Source organism: Narcine bancroftii, chromosome 1, assembly GCF_036971445.1.
Source record: "Narcine bancroftii isolate sNarBan1 chromosome 1, sNarBan1.hap1, whole genome shotgun sequence".
Lineage (NCBI taxonomy): Eukaryota > Metazoa > Chordata > Chondrichthyes > Torpediniformes > Narcinidae > Narcine > Narcine bancroftii.
In genome coordinates, this window is record NC_091469.1 from 47414080 (window position 1) to 47427685 (window position 13606).

General features: G+C 43.7%; 1 protein-coding gene across 1 annotated transcript in view; it reads left to right on the forward strand.

Moving 5' to 3' along the window:
* Positions 1-13606, forward strand: part of pax5 (paired box 5) — a 246713-nt gene that overhangs the window by 153684 nt on the left and 79423 nt on the right. The window contains exon 7 of the mRNA XM_069925912.1: positions 3336-3453. Within this exon, the coding sequence (XP_069782013.1) occupies positions 3336-3453 (118 nt within the window). The remainder of the gene's footprint in view (positions 1-3335; positions 3454-13606) is intronic.

Sequence of the window (13606 nt, forward strand, 5' to 3'; positions counted from 1 at the left end):
AAAACATTCCTAGGAATGTGATTCCCCCCCAAAAAGTGCTGTAATATCGGTACAAGACTTCCTTTCTCGTGTCCTCCCGTTCCAGTACATCTTTCCCTTTAGCAGTGGGTTCTATAAGAAGAAGACATAACCTTATGGTGAGGGGCAGGAGATTTTTTTTTCTTTTCAGTATTTTTATTAACATTGAAATTTCACATCCAGAAATACAGAGAACATATTTTAAAATTCGAAAAGATACATTACACTTACATCATATCATTTTATCCAAGGTACTCCACATTTTAATCAAACAGATTTCATTGATATTTTATTATATATGTCTTTGGCTTGGCTTCGCGGACGAAGATTTATGGAGGGGGTAAAAAGTCCACGTCAGCTGCAGGCTCGTTTGTGGCTGACCAGTCCGATGCGGGACAGGCAGACACGATTGCAGCGGTTGCAAGGGAAAATTGGTTGGTTGGGGTTGGGTGTTGGGTTTTCCCTCCTTTGCCTTTTGTCAGTGAGGTGGGCTCTGCGGTCTTCTTCAAAGGAGGCTGCTGCCCGCCAAACTGTGAGGCGCCAAGATGCACGGTTTGAGGCGTTATCAGCCCACTGGTGGTGGTCAATGTGGCAGGCACCAAGAGATTTCTTTAGGCAGTCCTTGTACCTTTTCTTTGGTGCACCTCTGTCACGGTGGCCAGTGGAGAGCTCGCCATATAATACGATCTTGGGAAGGCGATGGTCCTCCATTCTGGAGACGTGACCCATCCAGCGCAGCTGGATCTTCAGCAGCGTGGACTCGATGCTGTCGACCTCTGCCATCTCGAGTACCTCGACGTTAGGGGTGTGAGCGCTCCAATGGATGTTGAGGATGGAGCGGAGACAACGCTGGTGGAAGCGTTCTAGGAGCCGTAGGTGGTGCCGGTAGAGGACCCATGATTCGGAGCCGAACAGGAGTGTGGGTATGACAACGGCTCTGTATACGCTTATTTTGTGAGGTTTTTCAGTTGGTTGTTTTTCCAGACTCTTTTGTGTAGTCTTCCAAAGGCGCTATTTGCCTTGGCGAGTCTGTTGTCTATCTCATTGTCGATCCTTGCATCTGATGAAATGGTGCAGCCGAGATAGGTAAACTGGTTGACCGTTTTGAGTTTTGTGTGCCCGATGGAGATGTGGGGGGGCTGGTAGTCATGGTGGGGAGCTGGCTGATGGAGGACCTCAGTTTTCTTTAGGCTGACTTCCAGGCCAAACATTTTGGCAGTTTCCGCAAAGCAGGACGTCAAGCGCTGAAGAGCTGGCTCTGAATGGGCAACTAAAGCGGCATCATCTGCAAAGAGTAGTTCACGGACAAGTTTCTCTTGTGTCTTGGTGTGAGCTTGCAGGCGCCTCAGATTGAAGAGACTGCCATCCGTGCGGTACCGGATGTAAACAGCGTCTTCATTGTTGGGGTCTTTCATGGCTTGGTTCAGCATCATGCTGAAGAAGATTGAAAAGAGGGTTGGTGCGAGAACACAGCCTTGCTTCACGCCATTGTTAATGGAGAAGGGTTCAGAGAGCTCATTGCTGTATCTGACCCGACCTTGTTGGTTTTCGTGCAGTTGGATAATCATGTTGAGGAACTTTGGGGGACATCCGATGCGCTCTAGTATTTGCCAAAGCCCTTTCCTGCTCACGGTGTCGAAGGCTTTGGTGAGGTCAACAAAGGTGATGTAGAGTCCTTTGTTTTGTTCTCTACACTTTTCTTGGAGCTGTCTGAGGGCAAAGACCATGTCAGTGGTTCCTCTGTTAGCGCGAAAGCCGCACTGTGATTCTGGGAGAATATTCTCAGCGACACTAGGTATTATTCTATTTAGTAGAATCCTAGCGAAGACATATATATGTATATAAAAAGGAAAATATAAACCCACTACCAAGAAAGAAGCTGATCGGCCAAAAAAAAAGTAAGATGGAATCCTTATCACTGTGATAAATTACCTCATTAGTCAAGATTTCTATCTTCATAAGAAATCAAAGATTATAAAAGTAACTCAAAAAGGGTCCTCACAGTGTTTGAAAATTTGGATTCAAATCGGAAATTGAGCATCTAATCTCTAAGTTTAAACATGACATGATGTCACGTAGCCATTGAGCGTGATCAGGTGGGGTAATGACCCTCCATCTGAGCAACACTCTCCGCCTAGCCATAAGAGAAATAAAAACTAATACATGCTGCTCAGATGTCATTAACACTTGAGAATTAGTTAGATGTATGATTGAAGCATTTTTGCATAGAAGGCTACAGGGAAGAGTGCTGAGAGTGGGTTAGTTCAAGTGGGTATCAAAAGGCAGGCGTATACACAGGGAGCTGATGGGCCTGTTTTCATTGCTGTTCACATCTGTAACTCTGACAATAGCATTAGATTTGATTTTTTTCCCTGTGGCTGCATGTTTGTGTTTTGCATATCACAATCCCTTTGTGCAAAGTATTTACTTCTCACCTTTTTGACCTAATGTTTTGACCAAAGTGAATAATCTTTGTTCCCACATTATTCATTTATCCAGTTGCTTCACCTACCTGTGGTTTGCCGACTCTGCATCCTTCACACAGTCTCTTTCCACCTGGCTTTGCATCATCTGCAAACTTGAATGTTTTATGGTCCTTTCATCTAAGTTATTAATATAAATCATGACTATCTGAGCGTGCAGTGCTGATCCTTGTGGCACACCACTTGTAATAATTATACATTTATTTCTATTCTCTGCTCTTTGTCCTTTCAACAATTCTCCATCTATGCTTTTATGTTAGCCTCAATGCTATGAATCCATATTTTAGATAGCAAGCAACCTTTAATCATGTCCTTGGAAAATCCATCAACAATTTCTCCTTTATTCCAATGGTTACACCTTCAATAAGCTTCATTGATTTTATCAAATGACATTTTCCCTCATAAAACCAGTTTTACTTTGCCTGCATTTTCTGATTTTCTAACTGCTCTGTAACTGCTTTCTTAATGAAGGATTCCCTCATTTTATTGACAGCAGGTGTCGGAGTAATTGGTCTATACGCCTCTATTTCTTTCTTTTATATTTGCTCCCATTCAATCTGTTGTGAATATTCCTGAATCTGGAGAAGTATGGAAGAACATCACCAAAGTATCTGCAATCTTCCTTACCTCAAAGCAATAGTCCATGCTACTCTGTTTTAACTGACATCAACCCATATTTCTTCCTCCAGGTTTACTGGTCCTTGAATATTATGATTGAACTCATCCAGGTTCTTCATAGCTGAATAGCATGTCACTTGGAATTTGATCATTGCAATTATTGTAAGTTCCCATGCAAGCATTTTGTTCTTCAAACAAACTCTCTTCTATTTCCAGCATGCAGAGTATTCCACCATGGCATCACTAGCTGGAGGACTGGAGGATATGAAGTCAAGTCTAACAAATCCAGCTGACATAGGTGCTCCAGGACCTCAGTCTTACCCAATAATTACAGGTAAGCAGGTTTGGTATTCATTAAAAACCTCTGTTTATCACCAAATAGATAAACAAATTTTACAATGTGTTTGGTTTTCTCAGAAAGTCATTGAGGGTACTAATGGTCACGTTTCAATTTAAACTTTTGGACAAATTGATACACTCATTAGGATTATTCTTGAATTAGAATTCTGTCTAATTTCCCCATAGTCTGCACATCTCCAGCTGCCTGTCATGAGGCACACGTTCCAACTCGAAGTCTATGTATCTTGTATCTAAGTATCTTGATCTGTATGTTTCAAGCTTTTCATCCCTGTTCTTGCACCTAGACTATGTGACCTGAGCCACATGCCCCAAGTACTGTGTGTCCTTATCAATGTGATTCTATTGCAGGGTCTTTGATTTAAAAAAAAGGTATTGAAGTATTATTGGGGTGTTTTCATTAGAAAGAATAAAATCGAATGTCTTAAGTTATATTTCTCAAGCCAAGAATCCCAGACCTCTTGTCTCTAAGTATGTGTTTTTAATCTAGCCTTCTAGCCTTCAGTCCCCATTTGTTTGTCCTGAGCTGCTTGACTTGAGCTTTGAGTTCCCATTTATGTTCCTCCATGTGCCTTAAATCTCACATCTCAGGCCTTGTGTCTCCATCTGAATGTCCCAGGATCTGTGGCTTGAGCTTTGGGTACCCATCTGATTGTCTTGAATCCATGTTTGGAGCTTTATGCCTCCATCTGTAATTTCCACCCTTCGAGCTCCAGGCAACATGTCTTCACTGCTCTCTCTAGCAGAATGTTGCATGTCCTGAACTGAGTGTCTCGAGTCTTATGGCCCAATCTGTGTATCTCCAACAATGTGTCAGTGTGTCTCTAGCCTTGCATCCTAAGCTATGGATCTCAAGCCATCTAACCCCATTTACATGATTGAGTCACGTTCCTAGCTTTGAGACCAGAGTTGTGTCTCTGAAGCCACATGTCCTCATCTACCCATGTCCTGAGCTTGTGTCATGTACCTCTTGTTTCCATCTGCACATCCTGAGCCACATGAACCTATTCTCGTCTCCCTAGCCTGATGTCCTGATCCATGAATCTTGAGCTCCACGTCCTAAGTTGCATGTTGCAAGGTAGATGTCTGTGACCTGAAACATGCATCTTGAGTTCTGTATCCTGAGCTGGGTGCAAGAGCGCTCAGGTCTTGTTCATTTATTGTCCAAAATAATGTGAGGATATCTTAATTTAAATATTCTGATGAGAACCACAGTACAGCTAGTAGCATGGAAACTGTTTCATTCTTTATGTAAGTGTGGATACTTGTAACTAATATCCATTCTGATTATTTTGCAACCTCCTGTGGTGGGAGACTTTTCATAAAGGTGATACAGCACTGTAATGTAGCGGTCTTGATGGGTCTTACGTGCAGGGCCACAAAGTTATTCTTGTGTAATCACTTTGATTGCCAACTTTTTATGGATACTGCTATGAGTCATATAGAATGCATATCCTCAGAACGTTAAAAAATGTTTAGAACTTTATTACTTAACAATTGTATGACCCTGCATATACAATTTCCATATACAATTTTTTAATTTAAGTAGCAGCCTTTCCAGGTAGATAACTACTTTTTATTTAGGGGATTTCCATGCTCTCTGCTGTACAAATGCAAGGAGGTGTCTGGACATGTACAATTGTAACCACTTGCATGCAACACAGATAGGCAGTACATCTGTCAGATTTAGCCATACATACATGCTCTACTACAGAACAGCAAACAGGCAAAAATAATTTACATAAGGTTAAAGGGAATCTGCTCTGGAGGTTGGTGCTATTTTAGAAAGTCCTTCAGCCCAATGAGCTCGTTCAAGGAGTCATTTACATGAAGATCATTTTAGTTCTCCACATTTCCAACAACTCCCCCCCAAATGCCACTACTTATGCACGAGTGGCAATTTAGAGTAGCCAAGTAACTTACCGACTTGCAATGAGCACTTGGAAGAAATCCACGTCGTAATTGAGAGAATATGCAAGCTCCACACAGATGCCACCAGAGGTCAGGATTGAACCCAGGTCACTGGAGCTGTAAGGCTGGTTTTCTTCAAGCTGTTTTGATTATTAGCTTTGAAGTTGAAATATTGTGTAAAAAAAAAACTGAATATATAAAGACTGAAGTGGGAGATTATGTGAAGATTTTTCCACATGCCCTTTTACTCAAGAATTAGAAATCCTGATGTGTGTGCAGAGATGCACAGTCATCCATAGATATGCAGATAAACAGCCACCCACTCAAGCGTGTGTATACACAGATACAAACAGACAGTCTATGTGGACAAAAGCTAACATACAGAAATATAGTGTTTGAATTCACTCATAAAGTTGGGAACACACAGGGATGCATGGACACTTAACTTACATACAGATGGACACATTTGTGTATGAGGAATACAGTCAAGGTACTCCTGTACATAGACATGCAGTAAGGCACAGATATATAAAGAATCACACTGTAACATACTTCCAAACTTATTTACTTACACAAATGCATCGACACTCAAATACAGATGATCAAGTTCATATGGAAGAAATTTGCCTTTGGTTAGGGGTTCATTTTTAGCTGTTCTCTTATGTCAAGGTCTCTGGAAATGAATTTTAGAACACCACAACTGGCATCTGATGTTCTTTCATGTGCTAGGTGCTGCAAATCAAAGATGAATTTTTTTTCACCATATTGTGGAACAATATACCCTGCAAACTGGTGAAGGAGCTGCTGTGCTCCTACCTGTAAGATCTACATAATTATCTAATCTTGACCATAAAACTTCTAATAGTGGCTAGCTTAATATACAGTATACTGTGACACTCCACCCTTATATTGCTTAAAACCTGACCAGTATGAGAATAATCAAAAAGTTTATGTAATAAAGAGGTAATCCGAGATTGACAGGATCATTACTTCGATCTTTATTGTATACATGAACCAAGTTCATTTTACATCAAAATGATGAGATGATGGAATTAAGATTTCCAGTTATCATCAGTCATAAATGCTTCAAACATGTTGCTTCAAATTGTTCAGAGGAGCAGCAGAATCTTCAGGTTGTGAATGTACCAATTGCAGTCCCTATTTGTATTCTCAATATCTGACATGGTTTTGAAGCCTTCCAGCTCTTTTCTTATTCCAATCCCCTCTCTCTTCCCCCTTCCTTTTGCAGACATGCTATTATCCCATCCTACCTCTGAAACCCGTTTTATGTTCCCCTCATTGGTTGGTTGTTAAATTTTGCTCAGTTGTGTTCCTGTGAAAACATTTTACTATATCAAAGGCCTTGATAAATGTAAGTTATTGTTATTGATCGGTGTTCAGTCAGATGTGTGGTATTCTCTCCCTGCTTTAAAATGAAATAAGATTCAAAGGTTCCTTTTATTGGCATGTAATAATAAAAAATGTAACTTACATAATGTACTTCAATTTTTGACTACTATAAAGGCAAGCAAAGATTTGCCATGAGCATTAACCAGCACCCCCCATGATAAGAGAAGAGAAAGAGAAGCAGAAAAGTCCCTTCAGAGATACTGAGTGTCCATGAATTCCCCTCCAGCACTCCTGCAGCCTTTGTAGCTGCACAATTCAATCCATTGGCAACCTGAGTTCCAGATTCAAAACCTCCAATGTGACCAGGAAGTGCCTGAGTCCCTTGAAGAGCCCTTCTTTCCTTTCAAATAGCTGGAGGGTTGAATGGGTTGGAGGTATTGGTCCTTTTTTGCATTTGAGGGGCAAAAAAAGCACAGCCCATGTAGCACTTTACCGAGTGGTTGTAAGCTGTGACTTGGTTGAGAGTTACAATTTTATGAACTTTGTTAACCCATAGTTGGTAAATTTGTCAGAGCTTTTGTTAAGAATCACTGATGATATATAAAGATGCCACTTGTGAGTTTACCCACTTTGCATGGAGATCCTTGTTAATACAATAATGTTAATACTGTAAGCTCAAAGTAGTGCAAAGAGTGTAGCATAGAGTGGAAGTTTTGTAAATACAGTACGTCTCTAATTGTCCGAAATCACTTTACCAAAATTCTCAGATATCTGAAAAAATTTTTTGGTGGCGACATGACTGTAGTTATGTATTTGTCTGGTCAGGCACACCCATTGGCCAGCTGTACCTGTGGCCCCTACCCACAGGCTCCTGTATAAAGGTGACTGTTCCACAGCCCTCTCCTCAGTGCAGGACAGTCGAGCAGTATGGATGTGCCTTTGTTCTTAAGTGGATAAAAGCCTATTGGTTTCTCAACCTCAGTCTTTGAGTAATTGATGGTGCATCAATTTTATTCACTAAAAGTTTTTTTGCAATGGAGCAGATCCTGAAACCAGAAAAACTGGAGATCGACTCTCACACACCCGAGGCATCTACTGATTTTTGAAATCTGGCTATGCTGTTTTGAAGTATCCCTTCAGGCATCTTCAGCCATTGTGCAGTCAGAGACTGCAGGTACTGCAGTCACGAGTCAGCACCCTGGTGTACTCCATGATCAGGGATGCCAAATCATATGAGGAGGCCATGGACATTCTTAAATGCCTGTACCTGTGTACCTGTGACCTGTCTATGCCAGACACCTTCTAGTGACCAGCAAACAGCGACCCAGTGAGTTGAAAGCTGAATACCTTCAGGCCCTGCTAACCCTCAGAAGGGCCTGTGAATACAAGGCCATGACTGCTGCTGAGGACCTGATGAGGGATGCCTATGTTGCCAGGATCAGATCGAACTATATCCGTCAAAGATTTTTGGAATAAGGGGAGCTCAGTCTGCAGTTAAGCTGGAAGGTATGCTGGAGGTGACCCTCCAGAATATGGAGGCCTACTCAACAGATAACGCAGTTGCATAGTGGTTACCCTGGGTCCACCATCTTGGGGCGTATTACCACACCTTTGCTCCGCTAACAAGTCAACCACGGCAGCAGTGCTCTGTGAAAACCTCCCACTGCTTTTGCCCAGTTCCATTGGCAACCCGACCACGGCCTCAGTACTCCGCGAGCACCTGAAGTGCTACTTCTGCGGCTTGGGCAAGCACCAGAGGAAATGCTGCCCAGTGAAGGATTCAACCTGCTCCAATTGTGGGAAGAAGGAACACGATGCCAAAGAGTTTAAGTCTAAACCTCTTCCCAGCAGCACGATGTGCAGACTGCGGGGGGGGGGGTCCTGCCATCTTGGATACCACCATGTCGGGAGCCTGCAAAGTCATATGAGAACCATGGTGGCCAGCATCTTGGGTGCTATCTTCGGGATCCAGCAGTGCCACGTGCAGGCTGCCATGGGTGCCATCTTCTGGATCCAGCGGCTCTGCATGTGGACCATGGGGGCTGCCATCTTGGACACTGCAGCTCTTCATAACAGCAATAAGTGACCCAACACTGGCCTCCATCACACTTGACCAGGACAGCCCGGATCAGCTCGCCAGGTCAATGATGGACATTAAAGTAAACTGCCATGTGATGAATTACCTATTCAACAGTGGGAGCACAGAGACCTTCATAAACCCCGACATGGTGCAGTGCTTCTCCTTCACAGTAATGCTGGTGAACCAGAAGATCTCCTTGGCCTCCAGATCCTATATGGAAGATGTCTGGGGATACTATGTAGTGACTCTAACCATACAGGATACAGTATATAAGGACTTTAAATTGATGGTAATGTCACAGCTCTGCGCTGCTGTGCTATTGGGACTTGATTTTCAATGTCACCTCAAAAGCACGACAATGGAGTTCGATGGGCCCCATCCGCTCATCCCTGTATCTAACCAACAATTTCTAAACTGACCGCTGTGCTCCACCCATCTGCCAACCTCTCACCCCCCTCCCCATCGTACATGGCCAACAATCCAGTCACCCGGGCTCTCCACACTTAAAATCACCCCTCCACCATTGTTGGCCAACCTCACCCCTCAAACTCATAGCCACTAAAAGTAGACAGTACAGTGTTAAAGACAGGGCAGAGATAGAACATTTAATTAAGGAAGGGATCATTGAAGCCAGCACCAGCTCTTGGAGAGCACAGGTAGTGGTAATGAGAAATGGGGGAAAAGAACAGGATGGTAATTGACTACAGTCAGGCCATCAACAGGTACAAACTATTAGATGCATACCTCCTCCCTTGCATAGCTGACATGGTGAACCAAATTGCACAGTATTGGGTCTTTTCTACCATCGACCTGAAGTCAGCATATAACCAGCTCCCTATCTACCTGGAGGACTGCCAATACACTGGGTTAAAAGCAGATAGCTGCTCTATCATTTTCTGCGAGTCCCCTTCGGCATTATGAATGGCATCTCGGTCTTCCAATGGAAGATGGACCACACGGCGGACCAGTACAAGCTGCATGCCACTTTCTTGTACCTTGACATCTGCGGCCACGACCTGCATGACCACGACACGAACCTCCAGAAATTCCTGCAAACTGCCAAGCTCCTCAACCTCACATATAATAAGGCCAAGTGCGTATTTTGCACAACTCGCCTTGCCATACTTGGCTGTGTCGTTAAGATACTGACCACATGTGGTTGTTCCTGTAACTCCCACTCCTCCGCAGCCTTAAGGCCCTGAAAAGGTGTCTTGGGTTTTTCTCTTATTATGCTAATTGTGTCTGTAATTATACAGACAAGGCCTGGCCCCTTTTCAAATCTACATCCTTCCTTCTGAAGGCAGAGGCTTGGGCAGCCTTCAACCGCATCAAGGCAGACATTGCCAATGCACACTGTGGATGAAGCCATCCCATTCAAGGTGGAAAGCAATGCATCAGACTGCGCCCTGGTTGCCACCTTAACCAGACAGGCAGACCAGTTGCTTTATTTTCCCGTACCCTACAGGGCCCTGAAATTCGACACTCCTAGGTTGAGAAAGAGACCCAAGCCATTGTCGAGGCAATGTGGCACTGGTGCCATTACCTGGCTGGTAAGTGATTTACCCTTCTCATTGACCAACATGCTGTTGCATTCATGTTTAACAACCAGCAATGGGGCAAAATTAAAAACAACAAAATACTGAGGTGGGGAATTGAACTCTCCACCTACAATTACGATATCTTGTACTGTCCAGGGAAACTTAATGAGCCACCGGATGCCCTGTCCTGCAGGACCTGTGCCAATGTGTAGATTGACTACTTGAAAATCCTCCATGATGACCTCTGCCACCTTGGAGTTACCAGGTTCTTCCACTTCATCAAAGCCCGCAACCTGGCTTACTCCATTGAGGAGATCAGATCCATGAGCAAGAACTGCCAGGTCTGCTCTAAGTGCAAATCACACTTCTACTGGCCAGACAGGGTGCAGTTTATAAAAACCACCCACCCCTTTGAGTGCCTCAGTGTTGACTTTAAAAGACCCTTGCCCTTCACACACCACAACATGTGTTTCCTCAATGTAATTCCCGTTTGGCATCCCCTACTCTGACGTGACGGTCATCAAGGCCCTGCACAGTCTCTTCACTCTATTCGGCTTCCCCAGCTATATCCACAGTGACTAGGGGTCCTCTTTTATGAGTGATGAGCTGCGCCAGTACCTGTTGGCCAAGGGGATTGCCACCAGCAGGACCACTAGCTTCAACTCCCGGGGGAATGGGCAAGTGGAAAGAGAGAACACCATGGTCTGGAAGGTCATCCACCTGGCCTTGCGATTGAGGGGCCTTCCAGTCTCCTGCTGGCAAGAGGTCCTCCCGGGGACACTCCATTCCATTAGGTCCCTTCAGGAATGCCACACCACACGAGCGTATGGTTTTGCTTTCCCAGGAAATCTGTGACAGGGACCATGCTGCCAGTGTGGCTGACATCCCTAAGGCTGGTTCTACTCCAGAAGCATGTGAGGAGCCATAAGTCTGACCCCCTGGGTGAAAGGGTCCATCTCATCCATGCCAACCCCCAATAAGCCTATGTGGCGTATCCTGACAGACACGAGGACGTTGTCTCCATGAGGGATCTGGCTCCTCCAGGGGCCATGGAGTCCTTCACTGATCACCCTACACCCTCACCCCTGACCACACATGATGCACCTGAATCATAGTACCTTGCCTCTTCCCCAAAAGAGGATACACCTGACTCGTCGGTTACTGACCAGCACAGCACCGAGCACATGCAGGTGATCAAGACTGTCCAGGACCTTGTCACTGCACTGCAGTCACAACTGGTACTACAAGGATCCCAACGAATGACCAGAGCATCTGAGAGACATAATTTGTGACTTTGTAAGCACTACTTCACCCTGCTGGCCTCTTTTTAAAAATGAGGGGTTAATCTGGTAAACCACTGTTGTATGTATTTGTCTGGCCAGGCACACCCATTGGCCGGCTATACCTGTGGCTCCTTTTCCACAACCCCCTCCTCAGTACAGGACAGTCGAGCAGTTTGGATGTGCCTTTGTTCTTTAGTGAATAAAAGCCTATTGGTTTCTCAACCTCAGTCTTTGAGTAATTGATGATGCATCAATAACATCACAAATTGAAACTTTTTTTTACTTGCCGTGCTTAAATGGGACTCTGATGCACTCTTAATGCCCTTTTGAATCCAACAGAGCTCTCGTGTACTCAAAGTAAGAATTAAACTTGTTTTATGCTCATGCTACTGGGCTGTGATCAGAGCAGGGACCTTGAGCTCCTGAGCAGGTTCGATGGGGAGGTGTCAGGAATTGGCAATGGCGGCAGGTGTGGGGACCTCGGGGTCCTGACCAGATTCAGTGATGGCAGTGGGAAGGTGTCTGGGATCAGAATGGGGACCTTGGGCTCCTGACTAGGTTCAGCAATGGTGGTGGGGAAGTCTCGGGGATTGGCAACAGTTGCAGGAGCAGGCAGCTTTGGTGATGACTGATACGAATATTTTGCTGAAGCTACTGGACCGCTTAAAGCCATTTCTCAGTTATCCAAAAAATGCAGTTAACTGAAACACGTCCAGTTCTGAGCATTTTGGATAATCGGAAACATACTGTATATGCAAATTCTCTTTTTGAGAGGGTGAATCGTGACCAGTGATAGGAATGAATAGATGGTAAAACATGACTTGTGAGAACATAGCTTCATTAACAGACATGAGAAGAAGCAGCAACTGCAATATTGAACTGAAACAAAACTTTTTAATGCTCTTCAAGCAACTAATGAGCTTTTTATGCAGTGTATGACCCAAAGTGGAAAAGTATGGCCTACTTAAATGAGGGGATATTCTGATTAAGAGTTCAGATGTACCCAATGGTGAGTAACAAGTGTCCCCAAAATATGCAAAAAATATTTCAAGGACATCAGCTAATCCTCGAATGTGTGATCTCAACACGTGATCAGGAGGACTGGAGAAAATATCGTGTTAAAGGAAACTCAAATCATAAATGTGAAGAGTCAAAGAAAATCACAATGGTGATTTAATGCAGACTAAACACAAACCCCATCACAATATGTCAGCAATAATGGTACTTGGTGGTTGAAATTTAAACAGTCTCAGGTAGGATAGAGAATGAGAAAAATTTGCTTGGCCATACCACTCTGACTTTAAAGAAAAGGGTGCCGATAATCAGAATGGTTGGGAGATGACATGAGCAGATACAACTGGCCTAAAAGGAGAAAGAATTGAGTAAGGATGAAGTATATGGAAAACATTATTCAAATATCTTAGTGGTTTATAGAATTACTGGTGCTTCATTTTCAATAATTTTCAATATAGAATGATCTGAAAAACCACATACAAATGGCAGAACAATGCAGATTAATGTGCACTTGGAAGGAAAATGGTGTTGAATATCGGAGGGTGAAATTGGAAATTGGAAGCATTGGACAGAAGAGTCACATGCCCATTTGCCGTGTCAGGGTTGAGAATTTTTTAAATAAAGTCCTTCTAGGAAATTCAGATTTGCGGGAAAGTTGGTATTTATTTTTCTTTCCAGTTGCCACTGAACAGTTGGTGGAGGGCAATTTTGAACTGGGTGCTTTGTTTGGACTCTTGCCAACCTTGGCTTGGGACTGCTGTCACATGCAGGCCAAACTGGGCCAGATTTTATCAGTGGGCCAAGTGGGAATCTTCAATGTGCCAACAGCTTCATAGTTTTACTTAATGATATCAGCTTCTTATTTTCTGATTTGTTCAGGTTCTTTGAATCTGTTATGTACTCATGCATGACACACTAAGTAATGTATTTACACTGCCAAGATAAATGTGTTTG